This window comes from Solanum stenotomum, chromosome 1 (assembly GCF_019186545.1).
Source record: "Solanum stenotomum isolate F172 chromosome 1, ASM1918654v1, whole genome shotgun sequence".
Taxonomy (NCBI): domain Eukaryota; kingdom Viridiplantae; phylum Streptophyta; class Magnoliopsida; order Solanales; family Solanaceae; genus Solanum; species Solanum stenotomum.
In genome coordinates, this window is record NC_064282.1 from 12,378,491 (window position 1) to 12,401,070 (window position 22,580).

General features: G+C 32.1%; 2 protein-coding genes across 16 annotated transcripts in view; both read right to left on the reverse strand.

Annotated features, from left to right (window-relative positions):
- Nucleotides 1-13,831, reverse strand: part of LOC125853376 (cysteine synthase-like) — a 35,505-nt gene extending 21,674 nt beyond the window's left edge. Inside the window, exons 1-7 of the mRNA XM_049533059.1 lie at nt 13,793-13,831; nt 13,588-13,697; nt 13,435-13,492; nt 12,982-13,245; nt 12,780-12,904; nt 3,857-3,908; nt 3,663-3,742 (exon numbers count right to left, since the gene is read on the reverse strand). Coding sequence (XP_049389016.1) covers nt 12,782-12,904; nt 12,982-13,245; nt 13,435-13,492; nt 13,588-13,697; nt 13,793-13,831 — 594 coding nt within the window. The 3' untranslated portion in view covers nt 3,663-3,742; nt 3,857-3,908; nt 12,780-12,781. The remainder of the gene's footprint in view (nt 1-3,662; nt 3,743-3,856; nt 3,909-12,779; nt 12,905-12,981; nt 13,246-13,434; nt 13,493-13,587; nt 13,698-13,792) is intronic.
- The window catches only part of LOC125853356 (cysteine synthase-like), a 53,587-nt gene extending 35,059 nt beyond the window's left edge, over nt 1-18,528 (reverse strand). For 2 of the 15 annotated variants that reach the window (XM_049533032.1, XM_049533031.1), the window contains exons 1-10: nt 12,181-12,456; nt 11,060-11,115; nt 10,860-10,969; nt 10,660-10,717; nt 10,096-10,359; nt 9,830-10,019; nt 9,548-9,627; nt 6,406-6,465; nt 6,216-6,296; nt 6,029-6,094 (exon numbers count right to left, since the gene is read on the reverse strand). In XM_049533032.1, the coding sequence (XP_049388989.1) occupies nt 6,029-6,094; nt 6,216-6,296; nt 6,406-6,465; nt 9,548-9,627; nt 9,830-10,019; nt 10,096-10,359; nt 10,660-10,717; nt 10,860-10,969; nt 11,060-11,098 (948 nt within the window). In that variant the 5' untranslated portion in view covers nt 11,099-11,115; nt 12,181-12,456. Of the gene's footprint in view, nt 1-3,316; nt 3,389-3,506; nt 3,567-3,662; nt 3,745-3,856; nt 3,909-3,988; nt 4,127-4,193; nt 4,370-4,524; nt 4,593-6,028; nt 6,095-6,215; nt 6,297-6,405; nt 6,466-9,312; nt 9,432-9,547; nt 9,628-9,829; nt 10,020-10,095; nt 10,360-10,659; nt 10,718-10,859; nt 10,970-11,059; nt 11,116-12,180; nt 12,468-14,648; nt 14,800-14,908; nt 14,990-15,113; nt 15,174-15,993; nt 16,074-16,271; nt 16,462-16,533; nt 16,798-17,095; nt 17,154-17,295; nt 17,406-17,491; nt 17,567-18,375; nt 18,421-18,466 lie in introns of those variants that run through there. The other 13 variants (XM_049533030.1, XM_049533029.1, XR_007445160.1 and 10 more) reach the window with 13 other exon arrangements.
- Nucleotides 18,529-22,580: the final 4,052 nt, after the last annotated feature.

The window sequence follows — 22,580 nt, forward strand, 5'->3', positions numbered from 1 at the left end:
TACATTGTGAAGACAACAAAATGCGACTAAATAAAAGAGAGAGATGCATTCAAAGAGTAGCAAGAAAGGGAACTACTTCTGTGACATCCTTTGCAATCTCACTCTTCACTTCCATATTTCCAGCTTGCTGACTTACTGCAACAGGAAAAAAGAGCTAAACATATTTAGTAATAGGAAGAAGAGAACATATGTAACCTACAACACTCTCGACATGGAACTGAAACGATAATGTATGATCGATGATCTAGATAAGGAACCATACAAGAAATCAACCAGCAGAGCCTTTTGTGATGAAATTAATCAGAAATTTAGAACTAATTCAAGAACCCAAATAATATATACCTCCGAAATGAAAAGCACAAAAAAATTGGTGGTATTAATATCTGCAACACGCAACTACTTATTATGTAATTTGCATGTTTTCCATATTACTAGTAGTGTCTTTCCAATTCAAATTGTATCATCTTTGACTTATATATATATCATGAAATAAAATAGTGGGTACCAACCTACTCGCGTGGGTGAAAAAAATAAATAAACCTACCCGTGTTTCAAGGCCACACAATTAAAATATCTTTTCATATATTTTACAAGTTAATATTTCATGAACTCTTTTTTTAGAAAGTATTCAATTTTAGTTTTTAACTCAAAAGTCACTCAATTATGATTCTTTTCTCAAAAAGTCACTCAACTATAGGATTTTTATCAGAAAGTCACTCAACTTTGAATTTTAACTAAAAAGTCACTCAGCTATGAGTGTTAACTAAAAAGTCACTCAGCTATGAGTGTTTTACTTACAAAGTCACTCTAACAGGAGTGTTTTACTTATAATGTCACTCAACATATTCAATTATTTTTTTTAATTAAAATTTACTTTAATGAAATTTTTATTCCTAAGAATTTTTTATTTTTTTAAAAAAAAGTAGCCATTTGTATGCCACTTATACTATGCTTTAAAAATATCCAATTTCATCGTCAATATACTATGGTTAATATTTTTTTCAAACTCGAACGTTGTTCCTATAAACACATATGAAACATAGTTTAGAAGAAAAAAATAAAAACATATGGAATATAAAGGTTCTTTAATTTAAATAATAAATCCTAACTATTATATTTGGGGGAAAAGGTAAAATAAAAAGATCACTATTATATTTTTAGTGGGTTGAGTCAAGTAGGTGGGTCATCTTTTTACAATTTTAGTTAGAAATAAAAATTTCATGTAAGTAAATTTAATTAAAAATAATAATTGAATAGGTTGAGTGACTTTTGAGTTAAAAATCAAAGTTGAGTGACTTCCTGAAAAAAGAACTCATAGTTGAGTGATTTTCTGAGAAAAGAAATCATGGTTGAGTGACTTTTGAGTTAAAAATCAAAGTTGAATGACTTTCGGAGAAAAAAAATCCATAATTGAATGACTTTTGAGTTAAAAATCAAAGTTGAGTGACTTTCTGAGAAAGTATCCATAGTTGAGTAACCATCTGAAATATTACCTCTACATTTTACATATTTTTAGTTTCAAACTCAAAAAGTTCTTTAAAATGAAAAACAGACAAGGTAATATTTTTATAGCTTAATTTATGATCTAAACCACTTTTGGTTAATATTATGTCTGCTAATAAGTTATATACATTATTAAATCTTAAGCTCGTTTTTAAATATCAACCTCCTAAAAAAGAGGATTTAGCGAATTCAGATTTAGTCAAATACAATACTAAGTAGAACCAAAAAAAAAATCATTTATAAAGAGTTCTTTAAAAAGTACTATTTGATCTTTAGTTCTAAAGTCAAGCACTTAGTTTTAAACCAAAAACTATAAATTCGTAGACATTGTAATATTTAAGATGTCTAGGGTTAGGGTTAGGAAATAGTCGAGTTGACAAAGAAGTAAGATTAATTTTTTTAGAACTTGCATTCAAAATCGTTGATTACATTCTAAGATGAATTTACCCTATCTAAATTGATAATTTCATAATTATTCAGGTTCACACATCCCAAAATATCGTTTCTAAATAATACGAGTAGTTTTTTTTTTTTTTTTGGGGGGGGGGGGGGGGGGGGNGGGGAACTAAATTTGTATGTATGTATTGAGTACAAGCCCAACATTTTGTATATATGTTCATCAACCTAGCTTTTTAAAACATCTGAGATAAAGAATAAGCTTTAATGTGAAATTTTCCAGTGAATTCAGATTTAGTCAAATGCAACACTAAGTAGAACCAAAAAAAGAAAATTGGAATAAGGAACAATTAGCACGAAATTTGAAGTATCAGGGGTGTTAAAGTAGATAAAAGTATATAGTAATTTGCTCATGTGAATTACGCTTTATAAGACACTATTAAAGCTCCACTACTTATTCAAAAGGTTATGAGCTATCAGTTTTTGTGAAAAATAATACTACTAATAATTAGTACTTTACAAACAAAATTATACAGCAAACCAAAAGAATTACAAAGTTTATACAATATATGCAAGAGATTATAAGTTAACTTCTTTTTGCTTTTTTAGTTCAACTTGTAATATTTTGACGTTTTCTTATATGCATGCATTTTTGGAAAAGAAAATAAAAGTGGAGTTTACAGTAAGATAACAACATTTAAAAATAAAATAAAAATATATTTTGTATGTTTAATTTGGAAAAACATTTGCTGGCATCGTACTACAGTATCATGAATCGTGATATAATTTCTTCTATTTTAGTTGTTATCTTTAATACAGCTGGCAAACAATAGATTAATCAATAATTCAATAGCTAGATTAGCCAATAATTGACTTTTAGTTTAGAAATGATGTTATTTATCACGAAATATGCATATGGAGAAAGTCAGATTGAGGTTCAAGAAGAGTAAGTTATCTTAGAATTATAATTCTTGGACTAATTTATCCCACCTCACAGGTGGAATAAAATAATATCAAGTTGGATGAGATAAAGTGAGATATGTAGAATTAAATTTGAAATTAAATTCATACTTTGATTGAATGAAAATATAAATTAATTCATGCCAAATTTAATATATGCTGGGATATCCCATTTAGACCAATTTAGGAGCTTACAATTCAGTTGTTTTTACTAGTTTAGCTCAAGTTACAACATATAACTTCCTATCTCTCAATCCAAAGAAGCATAATGTTACTCAAAAGTCATGTTTTTCACCTCTTCTCGAATGGAATCAAACAGCACAGTGGAAAGATAACGCTCTCCAGAACTAGCTAAAATAATCTGCATACATAATTTTAGGCCATTGTTCAAATGTTTTAAGGAGACAGAGAAAAAATGTTATCAGCTTAATTACTGAATAGAATTAACTTAAAATACCACAATAAGTTTCCCAGCATTTTCTGGCCTTTCTGCTACTTTTACTGCAGAAGCCCCTGATGATATTCCTACCTGAAAATATTCCAAACGAAAAATTAAGTATAGCCGTGATGACTTAATAAGAACACATACCACAAATGAAGCGGTAGACAGACAATCTGTGGACACAAATAAAAAGTGATCTTATTACCAGCAGGCCTTCTTTCAATGCAAGAAGCTTTGTCGTTTCAATAGCTTCATCACTAGATACCTGAACATAAATAAAAAAACAGAAGCTGATATCATAACTTATACACATTGAACAGAAATTTAAATGTTTATAATCTGACAACTAGTACAGCCTTACTTGAAGAACTTCATCCAGGATGCTGAGATCGAGAACAGGTGAGATTAAACCAGGACCAATTCCTTGGATTTTATGTGGCCCTTTAATGGTAATAATTCACAGAATGTAGTGATGAAAACACGGTATGACAGATGAGCTGGAAAAACTCTTTATATGTGATGGCATTTTCGAAGGGGGAAAGAAACTCGACTGACCTAGTTGTCCTCCATTTAGAAATGCATTTTCGGTTGGTTCTAAACCATATACCTGATTTTCCGACAAGGAAAGGAAATCACAAATCAAGTCAAAAAGGAATGAAGAACAATGCCGGCCACAAATAACCTTACCTTTATTTCTGGATTCTTCTCCTTAAGAAACCTTCCAATTCCAGTCACTGTGCCACCAGTCCCAATCCCAGCAATTAAAATATCAACTTTCCCTCCCGTACAATTCCATATTTCAGGTCCAGTTGATTCATAATGGATCTACAAAACGAATACTTGATAAGTGTGATGTTTTTATAACAAATGAATGAGTTATTTGTAAAGTCACCTTTGGATTGGCAGGGTTTTCGCTCTGATGAAGAAAATAACAGTTCGGTGTTCTATCTATTATCTCTTGGGCCTTCTGAAGCACACCGTCCATACCTTTGGCAGGATCTGTGATGTATAACTCAGCCCCCAAAGCTTTAAGAATAATCCTTCTCTCAATACTATATTTTGCTCCCATCACTACATATTAAGAATTGGAAGTTAGATATAAGATGTGAATAATTCAAGATTTTGCAAATTGAGCGAAGAAACAGGATGAGGGGAGTGAAAGATAAACACCTATCTTTGATACTTGAGCATGGTTGTATTGTCTCCATTTTGGGAAGCACAACCTTCGGTGACTTTGTTGAGATATACCATAGGGGTGCTTCCAATAAGCTAAATTGTGAAGACAACAAAATGAGATGGAATATGATGATGGATGTAAAGAGTACAAAAAAGATTTCAGAAAGGAAACTACATCTTTCGCGATCTCATGAGTACTCTTCGCTTCCATATTGTCTTGCTGACTTACTGCAACAAGAAACAAGAGCTAAACATATTTAATAATAGGAAGAAGAGACCTACTATACTCTCAATCATGGAAGTGAAACCAGAATGTATGACAATCCAGATAATTAAGGAATGTGCTATATATTTATAGCAATCATACAAGAATAAATCCAACTCGAACTTTAACACTCTCTTGGAAGTGAAACCTCAACAGAATTCACAGATTATATATACAAAAGTATGAATAGGACGAGAAGTTAAAAGAAAAATATGATTTTAACCAACATAAATGAAGAAGAAGCTGACCAGGTATCTTAAAGAGGAGAACAAGAATGAAGAAGAAATGAATCAACTACTCGAGTTCAGGAATCAGATTCGTTACTCGTAGCTGAAAGAAAATAACACAAGTATTACTGTTGAAAACCTCCTTCCTCAAGAGAATAAAAAACCACAGCTTATGATGTAATTTGCATGTTTTACATATTACTAGCAGTTCAAATTGTATCCTCTTTGACTTATATATATCATGCAAGAAAATAGCGGGTAACAACTTATAAACTTTATTGTGTTTTAAGACCACAAAATTAAAATATTTTTTGATACATATGATATTACATATCTTTTATTAAATCTTAAACTCATTTTTAAAATATTAACCTCCTAAAAAAGAGGATTTAACCTATATATATATATTTTTTTTTTTTTTTAAATTTCGTAAAAATTAATACGTAATGTATTAAAAAAAAAAAACGTAATGTATTTTAAGTATTCTTTCTAATCAACTAATTTCAGTTTTAAAGAGTTTTTAAAGAAGCACTATTTGATCTTTAGTTCTAAAGTCAAGTACTTCCTTAGTTTTAGACCAAACACTATAAATATAGACATTGTAATATTTATATGTGGACCATTCTGAAATATAAGGATTATGGTTAGGCTATAGTCCAGTTGACAAAAAAGTGAGTTTTTTTAAGAACAATTTCAAAATCGTTGACATTACATACCTTAAACTACTTAAGAGCCCAATTATATATGCAAACAATAGAAAGAATAATACGTTTGTTTGACGACGCTACATGATGGAATTAAGCCTTTCTCAATTAACTATGCCATTGAAAAATCGTACTTGTTTGTTGGCTGAACGAAGGGCTAAATATATAGAAACAGTGGTTACACCATTCAAATGGTACAAATATTTGTATTGCGAATTAATAATAGTTCACTGATTTATTAGGGGGTTACACTTGAGTGATCTTTCCCATCTCAAGTTACAACAAATAGGAGTAAACATGTATCCCTCAGTTTAAAGAAGCATAAAGTTAGTTACTCAAAAGTCATGTTCACCACCTCTTCTCTAATAGAATCAAACAGCACAGTGGAAAGATAACGCTCCCCAAAACTAGGGAAGATGACCTGCACAGAGAATTTTAGGCCAAAATTCATTTGCAAAATTGGAACCATGAACTCGTCAAGGATTCCCAAGTTAAGAGATGAAATAGATATCAATAAGCTTAATGAAGTAGATCTAACTTACCGCAATAAGTTTCCCAGCATTTTCTGGCTTTTTTGCTACTTGAATTGCTGCAGCAGCTGCAGCACCGGATGATATTCCTACCTGAAAATATTCCAGGAGAAAAAGGACATAAAATCGTAATGATATCAGAACGGACATCACAAATGAAGCACAGGACACAGAAGTGATCTTTATTGACGGGTGAACTTACCAGCAGGCCTTCTTTCAATGCAAGAAGCTTTGTCATTTCAATAGCTTCATCACTAGATACCTGAACATAAATAAATAAAAGCAGAAGCTGTCATCATACCAGGAAATATAGCCAGTGAACCAAAAAATCAACAGCTTTAGAAACATACAAGAGGACATTAAGGGTGTGTTCAGTATAAAGGAAGGAAAATAAGTGGTTTCTTACTAATTTTCTTGTGCTCAGTATGTATACAATCCTAAAACCATTTGTATATAATCTAAGTCAAATACTATGGGCAGTGGGACAGGTAATAGTGTGGGGTGGTTAGCAGTGGCGGACCCAGGATTTTCGTTCAGGGGGTTCGAAAAATAAAAGTATAAACGTGTAAATAAGCCTTTAGAAATGGGACCCTTGAATTCTTTTGGGTTTAAAAGCACAATTTTAGCACGTTTTTTAAAATTTTTAAAAAAAAACTTGAAAAACAGAACTGAAAATTAAAAAAAAATTAAAAAAATTGGAACTAAAAAAGAAAAAAAAAATAAAACGCTGTCACAGGAAATCGAACTAGGGACGTGATGGTTAATTTCAAGGGTACTTGCCACTGCACCATCAATTTCTCTTTGTCATTGAGGGGGTTCAAAATATATATATCTACAAAAATACAGAAAATTTACCTTATATATACCGTGTTATTTTTTGCCAAGGGGGTTCGGATGAACCCCCTGGAACCAACGTGGATCCGCCCCTGGTGGTGAGGCTGGGGGCTATGGATGTTGGGGTGAAGATGAGGTGTGTTGGAGCGTGGGGAGGATAGGACACACTCAATATAGAATACCACTTGTGAAACTTGTTTTCCCTAATTCCATTAGGAAAGTCGTTCTCCTTATTTTTAAGCAACTTGTTTTCCTAAACAAAATGTTTACCAAAAATTTCGACCAACCAAACATGGAAAATAAGAAAACCTATAATGAATTTACTTTGATCTGTTAATAAACTAAATCGAGTTAATTCCCTAAATGGTCACCCAAGTTTAGGGAATTGCCTTGAAATATCATTTATGTTTCATTTAGGACTAAAATATCACTCAACTATTCCTATTTTCCTTCAAATATACTTGACACTTTAAAAGTCACACTCTCTCCTAGTTGACATGACATGTCATTAAAGTCTTTTTTTTTAATAATAGATTAATTTGATTCATTAAATAATATAACTAAAATAATAATCATATTATTTTTTAAAATAAAAAAATAAAAAATAAATAAAAATAATAATAATAATAATAAAAAATAAAAAAAAAAAATATATATATATATATATATATATTTGTTTATTAAGAATACTTCATACTTAAGAATCTTTTATTATAATTAAACTTTTTATTTTTTATGTTATGAAGAATAGGTTTTTTAAATGTACTGTAATATCATCGATTTTGAATACTTATAAACATATACATTAAAAAAAAAAAATCAATATACATATCACTCATGAATGCTAACTTACATTAATTAATCATAAAATTTACAATGAATCAATAATATTAAATGTCAATTAACTTACAATAAAATTAATTGTGAATTTTGAAATTCATGCTTACAATATTTTTTTCTTGAAAAAAATAGAAAGTAAATAATATTATGGCTGTTTTTTATCCAAAAAAATAAATACTAAATATCTCAAAAATCTCCTTCTATTCTAGTTGATATGTCTTGTTATTAAATCATCATTTTAAAAAATAATAGACCTATTTAATTCATCAAACTTATGTCTCTACAAGTCAAATATATAAATTACATGAGCATTTATGAAGATTATAAAAAAAAACTAAAAAACTAATTCCTTAAATTATTTTACCAAACAAAATTCAATGAAAAAAACTTTGTGTGCAATTATTACTTGGTAATTTTTAAAATCCCTAAGTAAATTATTTGAAAATTTTAAGCAATTTTTTTTATAAAAGTATTCAAATAAATTTGTAAGGTTGACAAAAAGTTGGTAAGAAAGAGAAAATTATTATTTATTTATTTTTAATTTAATTTTTTATTCTTATTCGTGCTATATTATATTATATTTTAACTTATCATACAATTAAACACCAATATATATTCTCATCTCTTCCCAAATTCATGAAATACAAGTAATAATTAATTGAATTGCATGTTTTAATTCAATAATATACATATTATATGAGATTAATATACTGATAAATAAAGATCAAAATTTTATTTTCTAATATAAATATTACTCACTTTCTATTTTCTTTTCAAAAAAAGATATTGTAAGTATGGATTTCAAAGTACCCAATTAATTATTTTTATTAGTTAATTGACCTTTAATATTATTGATCCATTATATAATATATGATCAATTGATGTAAGTTGACATTCATGAGTAATTTATATATCAATATTTTTTGAATATATGTATTTATAAGTATTCAAAATTGATGACTATAGTAAGTTTTAAAAAACTATTCCTCATAGCATAAAAAAACAAAAAATTAATTATGATAAAAGATTCTTAAGCATAAAAATTTCTTCTTAATAAACTAATATTTACTTTTTAGAAAATAATAAAATAATTATTTTAGTTAAATGAGTTTGATGAATTAAATAAGTCTATTCTTAAAAACAAAAGCTTCAATGACATGGCATGCCAACTAGGAGAGAGTGAGGTTTTTGAAGTGTCAAGTATATTTAGAGGAAAATAGGGATAGCTGAGTGATATTGTGATCCTAAATGAAACATAAATGATATTTTAAAGCAATTAACTAAACTTGGGTGATCATTTAGGGAATTGACTCAACTAAATCAGATGGATATGTTTCAGAGATAGAGTAAGCTGGAAACTTTTACATTGAATAGTCGCGATTATTCTGGAGATTCAGACAATTCTGTCAACAAAAGGATATATCTAACTTTACCCGACAAAGCAATCTAGTCTATGTTCGCATACTTCATATCTCTGCTTCTGTGAGTCGTGAATGCGTTAGTTTTATATTAACCGAATTGAAATTGTCAGTCAGAGTATAGCAGATTCATCACCTGGTTAGAGTCATTTGTAAGATATTCAGGTTTTTATAGCAAAATCTCACTCACATTGAGCGGAAATTTAAATGTTTGTAGAATCTGAGAGCTACTTATATGGTATACAGCCTTACTTGAAGAACTCCATCCAGGATGCTTTGATCGAGGACGGCTGAGATGAAACCAGCACCAATTCCTTGAATTTTATGCGGCCCTTTAACATTTAATTACACACATATCAGTATTATATGATAAATAATAGTTCACAGAAGCAGAGATGAAAATATATTGGGTGAGAAATAAGATGGCAAAACTCTTAATTCAATGAGAGTATAGAAATGATGGAATGACATATTAGTTGTCTATATTGATTTGGATATTCTGAGAAGACACGGAAAGATGGAAACTTGACTGACCTAGTTGTCCTCCGTTTAGAATTGCATTTTCAGTTGGTTCTATACCATATACCTTTATTTCTGGATTCTTCTCCTTAAGGAACCTTCCTGCTCCCGTCACCGTGCCTCCAGTCCCAATCCCTGCAATAAAAATATCAACTTTTCCTCCTGTGCTCTTCCATATTTCTGGTCCAGTTGTTTCATAGTGGATCTGTACATTCATACTTGATAAGTATGACGACGTTTTTATAGCAAATTAATGAACAAATTATTTGTATTGGAGACACCTTTGGATTGGCAAGATTCTCAAACTGATGAAGAAAATGACAGTTTGGCGTCCTATCTACAATATCTTGGGCCTTCTGAAGCAGACCATCTAAACCTTTGGCTGGATCTGTGATGTATAACTCAGCCCCCAAAGCTTTAAGAACAATCCTTCTCTCAAGACTATACGATGATGGCATCAGTATCACGAGTTTGTAGCCACGAGCTGCAGCTACAAATGCCAGACCAATGCCGGTATTACCACCGGTTACCTCAAGGAGGACAGACTTCAACAGCCATTATTTCCACAGTTCAAAAAACAAGGAATTATCATTTCAGTTCAGCCTTTCAGGCAAATAATCATTCAGAGCACAGGGAACTAAAAGTAAAAGTTTCCATCTCTCTTAGGACAAAATTTCGAATAAAATGGTATTAAGAGAAACGGGCATACATGAAAAATTATGTTAAGACTATTTTATCATCACATAAAAGTTTATGAAAAAGTACTTGGGAATAATATAATGTAACATTTCCTCAAGCTGCTACTTTTTCCTCCTAATACAGATTCTCAGATGAATTTCACCAACCTTTCCAGGGGTTATCAGGCCCTTATCTTCGGCATCTTTGATCATACTATATGCAATCCTACATATCATAAGTAGCAGATGTGAAAAAAACCATAAATTCAAGATTTTCCAAATTTAGATAAGAATGATGTACACACTAGAAACAGGAAGAAAGATAAGTCCCAAGAAGAAACTGAATCAGGGGATTGAGGGATAAACACCTGTCTTTGATACTCGCGCAAGGTTCCATTGTCTCTAATTTGGCTGCGATTTGAGCAGCACAGCCTTCAACGGTTTTGTTGAGATATACCATAGGGGTGTTCCCAATAAGCTACATAGTGAAGACAACAAAATGAGATCATTGATGCTAAAAAAAAGAAGACGTAAAAAGTACCAAGGAAGATCTCAGCAAGGGAACTACTTCTGTGACATCCTTCGCTATATCATCCTTCTCTTCCATATTTCCTTACTGACTTACTGCAACAGGATAAAAGAGCTTGATAATATGAAGAAGAGTACCTATGTAACCTACTAAACTCTCGATCATGGAAGTGAAACCACAACGTATGATGATCCAGATATAGAATTTGATATGCATATAAACCATACAAGAAAAAGACCTATTCGAACTTTGACACCGTGATAATGATACCACAACAAAATCATCAACTTTAGAAGTTATACAAAAGGAGGAATAGGTTGACAACTTTACAAGTCATACTAAAGTAGGAATAGGTTGAAATAAGTTACAATTATCTGTAACTAGAAATTCAAGAAGCAATTTTTTTTTGTTCAAAATTTAGCTGTACACATTGTGGTTCTATTTTGATAACAATTTGAGATTACTAAACACCTTTTACATGAATAATAAAGAAAGATAATGTTCAAAGGAACTTCATCTTTTTGCTACATCTTCAACATAACAATCCCACATTAGCTTTCTTTCAAAATAGAGTGAAATGAAAACCCGGTTAAATACTTACATTAAAATCCTGATTAATTCAGACTCCCGTCGCAAAAGTCACTATTTAAGGGGAAAGTGCTCCCTAATAGGTTTTTTTCATATATAGGTCCCGAACTTGCTACCAGACTCTGGTTAAGAATAGAGGAATTTTATTTATCCACCATAATCCTTGTTGGTGAGTAATGGTTCAAAACTTAGCTGAGATAAAATACACTAGGTGATTCTTCACATTTATCCTAGCCTTGGTAGACAAAATTATTCAGTACCAGTTGTTGGTGGGTGGGAGGAGGGGTGGCACGTATCCCGTGGAATTAATCTTTCATTCTGTTTTCAAATACCAAAAGAGTCTACTAATTGAAAAAATAGATAAATTAAAGTGTCCCCCTATATTAATTAAATTGATGTTTGTTTAAGTGCTAAGTTTTTGAACTTTTCTTAAGAACAACAACAGAAGGGAGTGGCCAGAAACAATAAATCCCAAAACTAGACATGTACAGAATACAATTAACTTGAAGAAATCACAAATGTTAACTCAAACAGTATCTTTTCTTTCTGGTTTTGGGAAGAGAAAACAATACCTCTGGTGATATTTTCACAGTTGCTGTCTTCCTTATCCAGGGGATTCAGTAAAAACTCATATGAAAAAGACTAAAAAGATGGGTGGGTATTTATATATATATCTCTTTCAATTGTTTATATACTTTTGACTTGGTAAGTAACTCAGAGAACACTCTTGAATCTTGCTCTATTAAATTCAAAATTTATATAAAATATTGCATAATATCATTGGGCAATGATTCTTTTTTTTTGAATTAATCATTAGGAATTAAGAATGGCGTATACAGTATGTCACTGTAAGTTGATTAGGTTGTGCGGTACTGATTGTAAGATTATTTTTTTTATTATCGTATTATGAATCAAATTTCTATATATTGGTTGGGTGATTTGATTAGAGATAATTTGATGTGTATTGTTGAACATTGAAAAAGAGAAAAGACAATATTTGTCATAAATGGAAGGATAAGGTGAATGGAAATTGGTAGTTGTTCAACGTGGGTCCTGGGAAAATTGTGTGACTAGCTTTGATGAAAAGTTGATAGGTAATGATTGCTACACTATGTGTGGTTAGCAATTAGGAATTAGAATTGGAGATACAGTGTGGTTCTATACCATATACCTTTATTTCTGGATTCTTCTTCCTGCTCCCGTCACGGTGCCTCCAGTCCCAATCCCTGCAATGAAAATATCAACTTTTCCTCGTGTGCTCTTCCATATTTCTGGTCCAGTTGTTTCATAATGGATCTGTACATTCATACGTGATAAGTATGACAGACGTTTTTGTAGCAAATTAATGAACAAATTATTTGTATTGGAGACACCTTTGGATTGGCAAGATTCTCAAACTGATGAAGAAAATGACAGTTTGGGGTCCTATCTAGTATTTCTTGAACCTTCTGAAGCACACCATCAGAACCTTTGGCTGGATCTGTAATGTATAACTCAGCCCCCAAAGCTTTAAGAACAATCCTTCTCTCAAGACTATAAGATGATGGCATCACTATCATGAGTTTGTAGCCACGAGCTGCAGCTATAAATGCAAGCCCAATGCCGGTATTACCACTGGTTACATCAAGAAGGACACTCTTCCGGCCGTCATTAATTCAACATTTGAAAATACAAGGAAATCATTTCAGTTCAGCAGTTTCAGACAATAGGACAGAATTCAAATAACATGAAAAGTTATGTTAATCCTAGTTTTATCATCACACTTGAGAGTCATATAACATCTTTTCAAGCTGTTAATAAGTATTCTCGAAACAAATTTCACAAACCTTTCCGGGAGTAATTAGGCCGTTATCTTCTGCATCTTTGATCATACTATATGCAATCCTACAAATCAGTAACAGATGTGAAAAATTCTGTAAATTCAAGATTTTCAATAGGAATGATGTATAAACTGGATGAGAGGATTGAAGGTTAAACACCTGTCTTTGACACTTGCAGATGGTTGCATATACTCTAATTTGGCTGCAATTTGGGCAGCACAACCTTCAACTATTTTTTTGAGATATACCATAGGGGTGTTTCCAATAAGCTACATTGTGAAGACAACAAAATGAGATGATTCGATGCTGAAATAGCAATATGTAAAGATCGTACCAAGAAATTAAGATTTCAGAAAGGAACTACATCTGTGACATCTTTTGCGATCTCACTCTTCGCTTCCATATTGTCTTGCTGACTTACTGCAACAAGAAACAAGAGCTAAACATATTTAATAATAGGAAGAAGAGACCTACTATACTCTCAATCATGGAAGTGAAACCAGAATGTATGACAATCCAGATAATTAAGGAATGTGCTATATATCTATAGCAATCATACAAGAATAAATCCGACTCGAACTTTAACACTAGATCTCTTGGAAGTGAAACCTCAACAGAATTCACAGATTATACAAAAGTATGAATAGGACGAGAAGTTAAAAGAAAAATATGATTTTAACCAACATAAATGAAGAAGAAGCTGACCAGGTATCTTAAAGAGGAGAACAAGAATGAAGAAGAAATGAATCAACTACTCGAGTTCAGGAATCAGATTCGTTACTCGTAGCTGAAAGAAAATAACACAAGTATTACTGTTGAAAACCTCCTTCCTCAAGAGAATAAAAAACCACAGCTTATGATGTAATTTGCATGTTTTCCAAATACTATAAATCGTAGACATTGTAATATTTATATGTGGACCATTCTGAAATTAATATAGGGATTATGGTTAGGCAATAGTCGAGTTGACAAAGAAGTGAGATTTTTTCTAAAACAATTTAAAAATCGTGACATTACGCTTGTTTGATGATGCTTCATGATGGAAGCCTTTCTCCATTAACTATGCCATTGAAAAATCGTACTTGTTTGTTGGCTGAACGAAGGGCTAAATATATAGAAACAGTGGTTACACCATTCAAATGGTACAATTGTTTGTATTGTGAATAATAGTTCACTTATTTATTAGGGGGTTACACTTCGAGTGCATCTTTCCTATTCTACCTCAAGTTACAACAAATAGGAGTAACATGTATCCCTCAGTTCAAAGAAGCATAAAGTTAGTTACTCAAAAGTCATGTTCACCACCTCTTCTCTAATAGAATCAAACAGCACAGTGGAAAGATAACGCTCCCCAAAACTAGGGAAGATGACCTGCACAGAGAATTTTAGGCCCATGAGCTTATCAAGGATTCCCAAGTTAAACAACTGATAAAGAGATGAAGTAGATATCAATAAGCTTAATGAAGTAGATCTAACTTACCGCAATAAGTTTCCCAGCATTTTCGGGCTTTTTTGCTACTTGTATTGCTGCAGCAGCTGCAGCACCTGATGATATTCCTACCTGAAAATATCCGAGGAGAAAAAGGCGGTATAGTCATGATGATATCAGAACGGACATCACAAATGAAGCAGAGGACAGACAATCTGTGGACTCAGAAGTGATCTTTATTGACAGGTGAAATTACCAGTAGGCCTTCTTTCAATGCAAGAAGCTTTGTCATTTCAATAGCTTCATCACTAGATACCTGAACATAAACAAAAACAGAAGCTGTCATCATACCAGGAAATATAGCCAGTGAACCAAAAAATCAACAGCATTAGAAACATATGAGAGGACATTAATGGTGTGTTCGGTATAAAGGAAGGAAAATAAGTGGTTTATTACTAATTTTCTTGTGCTCGGTATGTACGCAAAAAATACTATCCTAATACCACTTGTATATAATCTAAGTCAAATACTATGGGCGGTGAGGCTGGGGGCTATGGAGGTAGGGGTGAAGATGAGGTGTGTGGGAGCGTGGGGAGGACAGGGCACACTCAATATAGAATACCACTTGTAAAACTTGTTTTTCCTAATTCCATTAGGAAAGTCGTTCTCCTTATTTCAAGCAACTTGTTTTCCTAAACATAATGTTTTACCAAAAATTTCGACCAACCAAACATGGAAAATAAGAAAACCTATAATGAATTTACTTTGATCTGTTAATGAACCAAATCAGATGGATATGTTTCAGAGATAGAGTAAGCTGGAAACTTTTACATTGAATAGTCGCGATTATTCTGAAGATTCAGATAATTCTGTCAACAAAAGGATATATCTAACTTTACCCTACATAGCAATCTAGTCTATGTTCGCATACTTCATTTCTCTGCTTCTGTCAGTCGTGAATGCGTTAGTTTTATATTAACCGAATTGAAATTGTCAGTCAGAGTATAGCAGATTCATCACCTGGTTAGAGTCATTTGTAAGATATTCAGGTTTTTATAGCAAAATCTCACTCACATTGAGCAGAAATTTAAATGTTGGTAGAATCTGAGAGCTACTTATATGGTATACAGCCTTACTTGAAGAACTCCATCTAGGATGCTTTGATCGAGGACGGCTGGGATGAAACCAGCACCAATTCCTTGGATTTTATGCGGCCCTTTAACATTTAATTACACACATATCAGTATATGATAAATAACAGTTGATAGAAGCAGAGATGAAAACACATTGTGTGAGAAATGAGCTGGCAAAACTCTTAATTCAATGAGAGTATAGAAATGATGCAATGACATATTAGTTTCTATATAGATTTGGATATTCTGAGAAGACACAGAAAGATGGAAACTTGACTGACCTAGTTGTCCTCCGTTAAGAATTGCATTTTCAGCTGGTTCTATACCATATACCTTTATTTCTGGATTCTTCTCCTTAAGGAACCTTCCTGCTCCCGTCACCGTGCCTCCAGTCCCAATCCCTGCAATAAAAATATCAACTTTTCCTCCTGTGCAATTCCATATTTCTGGTCCAGTTGTTTCATAGTGGATCTGGAAATTGATACTTGATAAGTATGATGTTTTTTTTATAGCAAATGAACAAATTATTTGTAAAGGAGGCACCTTTGGATTGGCAGGATTCTCAAACTGACGAAAAAAATGACTGTTTGGCGTCCTATCTAGAATCTCTTGGGCCTTCTGAAGCAGACCATCTAAACCTTTGGCTGGATCTGTGATGTATAACTCAGCCCCCAAAGCTTTTAGAACAATCCTTCTCTCAAGACTATACGATGATGGCATCACTATCACGAGTTTGTAGCCACGAGCTGCAGCTACAAATGCCAGACCAATGCCAGTATTACCACTGGTTACCTCAAGGAGGACAGACTTCAGGCCATAATTTCCACAGTTCAAAAAACAAGGAAATATCATTTCAGTTCAGCCTTTCAGGCAAATAATCATTCAGAGCACAGGGAACTACAAGTAAAAGTTTCCATCTCTCTTAGGACAAAATTTCGAATAAACTGGTATTAAGAGAAACGGGCATACATGAAAAATTATGTTAAGACTATTTTATCATCACATAAAAGTTCATGAAAAAGTACTTGGTAATAATATAATGTAACATCTCTTCAAGCTGCTACTTTTTCCTCCTAATACAGATTCTCAGATGAATTTCACCAACCTTTCCAGGGGCTATCAGGCCCTTATCTTCGGCATCTTTGATCATACTATATGCAATCCTACATATCATAAGTAGCAGATGTGAAAAAATCCATAAATTCAAGATTTTCCAAATTTAGATAAGAATGATGTACACACTAGAAACAGGAAGAAAGATAAGTCCCAAGAAGAAACTGAATCAGGGGATTGAGGGATAAACACCTGTCTTTGACACTCGCGCATGGTTCCATTGTCTCCAATTTGGCTGCGATTTGGGCAGCACAACCTTCGACGGTTTTGTTGAGATATACCATAGGGGTGTTCCCAATAAGCTACATAGTGAAGACAACAAAATGAGATTATTGATGCTAAAAATAGACGTAAAGAGTAGCAAGAAAGATCTCAGCAAGGGAACTACTTCTGTGACATCCTTCGCTATATCATCCTTCTCTTCCATATTTCCTTACTGACTTACTGCAACAAGACAAAAGAGCTTAATAATATGAAGAAGAGTACCTATGCAACCTACTAAACTCTCGATCATGGAAGTCAAACCACAACGTAGATGATCCAGATATAGACGAATTTGATGCTTATAGAAACCATACAAGAAAAAGACCTATTCGAACTTTGACACCGTGATAATGATACCACAACAAAAGTCATCAACTTTACAAGTTATACTAAAGTAGGAATAGGTTGAAGTAAGTTACAATTATCTGGAACTAGAAATTCAAGAAGCAATTTTTTTTTTGTTCAAAATTTAACTGTACACACTGTGGTCCTACTTTGATAACAATTTGAGATTACCACACACCTTTTACATGAATAACAAACAAAGATAATGTTAAAAGGAACTTCATCTTTTTGCTACATCTTCAAACATAACAATCCCACATTAGCTTTCTTACATTAAAACCCTGATTCTACTTTAAATAGCTAAAGGAAACACTACACATTGGTGGACAAAGTTAACCTAATACCTGTTGTTGGTGGGTGGGCGGTAGCAGGTATCCCGTGGAATTAATTCTTCATTCTATTTTCAAATACCAAAAGAGTCTACTAATTGAAAAAATAGATAAATTGTGGTGTTGTACTCTACCCAAAAAGGCCTTGATTAATTAAAGTGATGTTTGTTTAAGTGCTAAGCTTTGAACTTTTCTTAAAAACAACAACAGAAGGGAGTGACCAGAAACAATAAATCCCAAAACTAGACATGTACAGATGACAATTAACTTAAAGAAATCACAAATGTTAACTCAAACAGTATCTTTTCTTTCTGGTGGGAAGAGAAAACAATACCTCTGGGGATACTTTCACAGTTGCTACCTTCCTTATCCAGGGGATTCAGCAAAAACTCATATGAAAAAGAGTAAAAAGATGGGTTGGTATTTATTTATATATATCTCTTTCAATTTGTTTATATACTTTTGACTTGGTAAGTAGCTTAGAAGAGAACACTCTTGAATTTTGCTCTATTAAATTCAAAAATTATATAAAATATCACCTAAATTTTTAACGTATCCATGTAAAAAAATTATTTTAAATATAAAAATACATATATAAACAACTTCGTACTCCGTGCAAATCCAAAATAGTGAAGCTTCCCACAAAAGAAGAAAAAAAACCACTTCGCATGATGTGATGTGCAAGTTGTCGATATTAAAGTGGAGAGGATTCAGTCTATAGTTAATTTCTTTACTAGTTTCCACTTCAAATTATATAATTACATAAAATGGCCGGTAATAAATTTCAAACTGTATTGGTGATGCTTACAAATTGCATTTAAAGGAGAGTTTAAGACGAAAGAATTATCTTAGGTGTCAAAATCAACCTATAAAATTGTCATCTGTCCAACTCGTTTATTAAACAGAGTTTAACTTGCTTCTTTTAATAATACTTTGGAATTTTATTTGATATATTTATATAGTCATAATATTAAAAAAAAAATTATTAAGTACTCAATAAAATATTGGTAAGAATTGATCGAATTGGGTTATGACCTGATTTTTAACTCATTTTAATCTAATCTGCCTCAAATCAAGAAATATTTAAACGAATTAACTATCCACTTATTTTATTAACTCAATCTATTTTGATATTCTCATATTCAGCTCAGCCCGCTTTTTTAATCGCCCAAAATTATCCTAGTGGTGTCAACGCTCATTATAGATGTTCCTAGGGAAATGTTTGTGTTTCCTTTTTCTAGCTTGTTATGTTAGGACATTAAAATATTCAAAAGTACAATTAGACTTTTCAAACATTGAATTCCTTGTGTTATATTTTATGATATGTCTATTATTTGAGAGCTAAAGACGTTTCTCTTTTGATTACAAATTTTATATATTCTTAAATATCTTAAGAAAAATGGCTCTAATGATTAAAATTACAAGAAGTTAGTTTCTTTAATGTTTTTGAATGAATAATAATTCAATAAAGTAATATGGTAATTAATCCTGTGAAAAATACAAAAAAAAAAATATATGGAGCAAAAACGCAAGCAATTACGTATGTATTATGCGATGTGCAAGTGGCAGACATATATTTATTCCAATAAGACTTTATTGTATTTTCAGCCTCCTCGTATTAAGTTTGGTGCTCACGATCTAAAAAAACCCTAAATGTCGTGTCAAATATATTTTTTTACCAAGACTTTAGAGTTGATATATTATTATTATACTGTAAAAATGTTGAATATTTCTATAATTGAATCTTTCTGTTACTTATGTCACATGTGTATCAGAATGCTATGTTACGTGAGATTTGTGACTTTAATGGTCCCCAAGCCTTTTCATTAGTTTAATATGCTCTCCGTCTCAATTTAAGTAAAAGTATTTAATTGGACATAAAACTTAAAAATAAAAAAAAAGACTTGAACTTGTGGTCTAAAATAAGCAATACATATTTCCTATATCGTTATATTTTTCTTTCTAAAAATTGTTTATTTAAGCAAATCAAGAGGAAATTATTATTTTCTTTCAATATTACCCTTATCACTAACTATATAAAACTATAAACTAATAGTAATCAAACTTAGATTTGTTATTCCTGCAGATCTAAGTATGAACAAAACAAGAACAAGGTTATGAAAGTTCCGTGTATTTCAATTAATTCAACAGAATAAAAGCAACATATACTAGGTAGCTCTATCCACCAATGCTTGAACAGAAAAGAAGAAATCAGCTAGTGTTTTGTCTCTATATAACCTGTTATAACCCATCAAAACACTTGATACTGTAAAAATTATTCACAGAGTTGGCGTATACTGAACAATGAGCATAGACATGGCCAAACAGTATCAGGAAGTAACGTTTATGGAACCTCAATCTCTACGGGCTAATTAGCTAAATGCAATTGACACATACAATATGCCCTGAAAGAGTTGGGAATACTCTCATGTGAAAAAGCTATCGACATTTTGGATCCATCAGAAAGGTTTACTCTGTAAACAACTAATCTATTCATGGTTGAGGTTTAGATTCTCACAAACCCAGTTTCTCATTTCTTTCTTCCTTTTTGTACATGTACTTCTTCCCCAATCAAAAAGATAGATAAGCAGCAATAAGAAAGACTGGAGCTGCAGTGATACGTAATTGATCTGAATTGACCAGTGCAACATCAAAGGGATGCACAGCTAAAGGAAACGGGAAACAAATATCGCTTATGGACAGTTAGTTACATAAGATCCATAAACAATGTTTTCTCATTTTTCATTGATATAACATACAAAGTAAGATCAACACCAGACAGTCTAGCTGAGTTTTGCTCTGTCAAACTATGTCACCTCATAATAGTGTCGGAGTCTTTCTAAGCACTAAATCTTTTGAGAAGAAGAGATGTAAAAAATAGTTTCTCTTCGGGATCACCCTTGGGCATTGAAACAAACAGGGGTGGAGCTATCAAACACATCTCAACCAAAAGAAGGAAAAAAGGAAGCTGAAAATGCTAATAACAAAGTTACCACAAAGATTTTAAGACATAACTGTTCAGATAGAATAAAATACCTCCTTACCATAACATACCTCCTTAACAATCAAGAGATACCTTTTGGGCTCATATTTTGTGTTTATGTGCATTACCATAAATAATCAAGGGATAGTCTGTCATCTAAAAACCAATGCAATAACAAGATCGCTAATTGCCAAAAGAAAACACTGTGACATCCAAACTGACGATAAAAAAATATAAATGAATCAAATGCAAAACAGCAAACAAAAAGGAGAAAAGGAGTTAATTTCAGTGCTCGCAATGAATAACGGATGTTGTTTAAACAGAGATGGTGCACTGGATTAGGATATTGGAGTCATATATACCTCTTACTGCTATGACATCGTTCAAATGCCTTGAAGTTTTGTGTCAGTTATCTTTGTCAACACAAGTGCAAGAACAATCATATACTTGAAAAAGGAATACATGAGTCTCTCAACTCTCATGAAGGTTGGCATATATCGCTCTGCACTAATGATCAACTGGATTAAACCTTGCTTGAGCTTGTGTCATATTATGAAAAAGATCCATCATTTTGCGAACACTTAGCTCACACATTTTCAAGGTATTACATGTACAATAATTGAAACAAATATGAGTGAAACTGTAAACACACATCTTAACCAATAAAAAAAGGAAGCTGATAATGGTAGAGACAATCTAATAAGGGGGAAAAGAGTTAAAGACATAACTGTAGGGATAGAATTAAATGCCTCGTGCATATCTTAATACTCTATCTATTTTGGTGTCTAAATGAGAAGAAATTTTATACCTTTTGGGCTCATGTTTTGTATTAATGAGCACTACCATAACTTATCAAGGGAGAATCTGTCACCTAATGACCAATGCCATAAAAAGATAGCAAATTGCCAAAAGAAAACACTGTGAAATTAAAGTGATGATACAGACACATACATGAATTGAATACAAAATAGAAAACAAAGGGGAGAATCTGTCACCTAATGACCAATGCCATAAAAAGATAGCAAATTGCCAAAAGAAAACACTGTGAAATCAAAGTGATGATACGGACACATACATGAATTGAATACAAAATAGCAAACAAAAGGGGGAAAAAGTTAACTTCAATGCTCACAATAAATCACGATTGTTGTTTGAACAGGATGGTGCATAGGATTAGGGCATTGGACTCATATTTTACATATTACGTTAGACTTTTGTTCAAATGCCTTGTTTTTTTATTTCAGTTACATCAGTCAACACAAGCAATAACAATCATACTTGAAAAACGGATATATACGAGTCACTCATGGTGAAGGTTGGAATACTCCAGTCAGTACTAATGATCAACTGAAAAATAAACCTTTCTTGAGCTCGATTCATATTGTGATAAAGATACATCCTTGATCGAACACTTAGCTTGTTTAGAAATTATACCAATATAGACTAAGCAATAATAAACTTGCCTCAGCTGACTTACACCTCTACACGAATGTTATGTATAAACTTCTGCTCAATGTTAAATTCCATTCTAAACCATGTACAATTATTATACATGT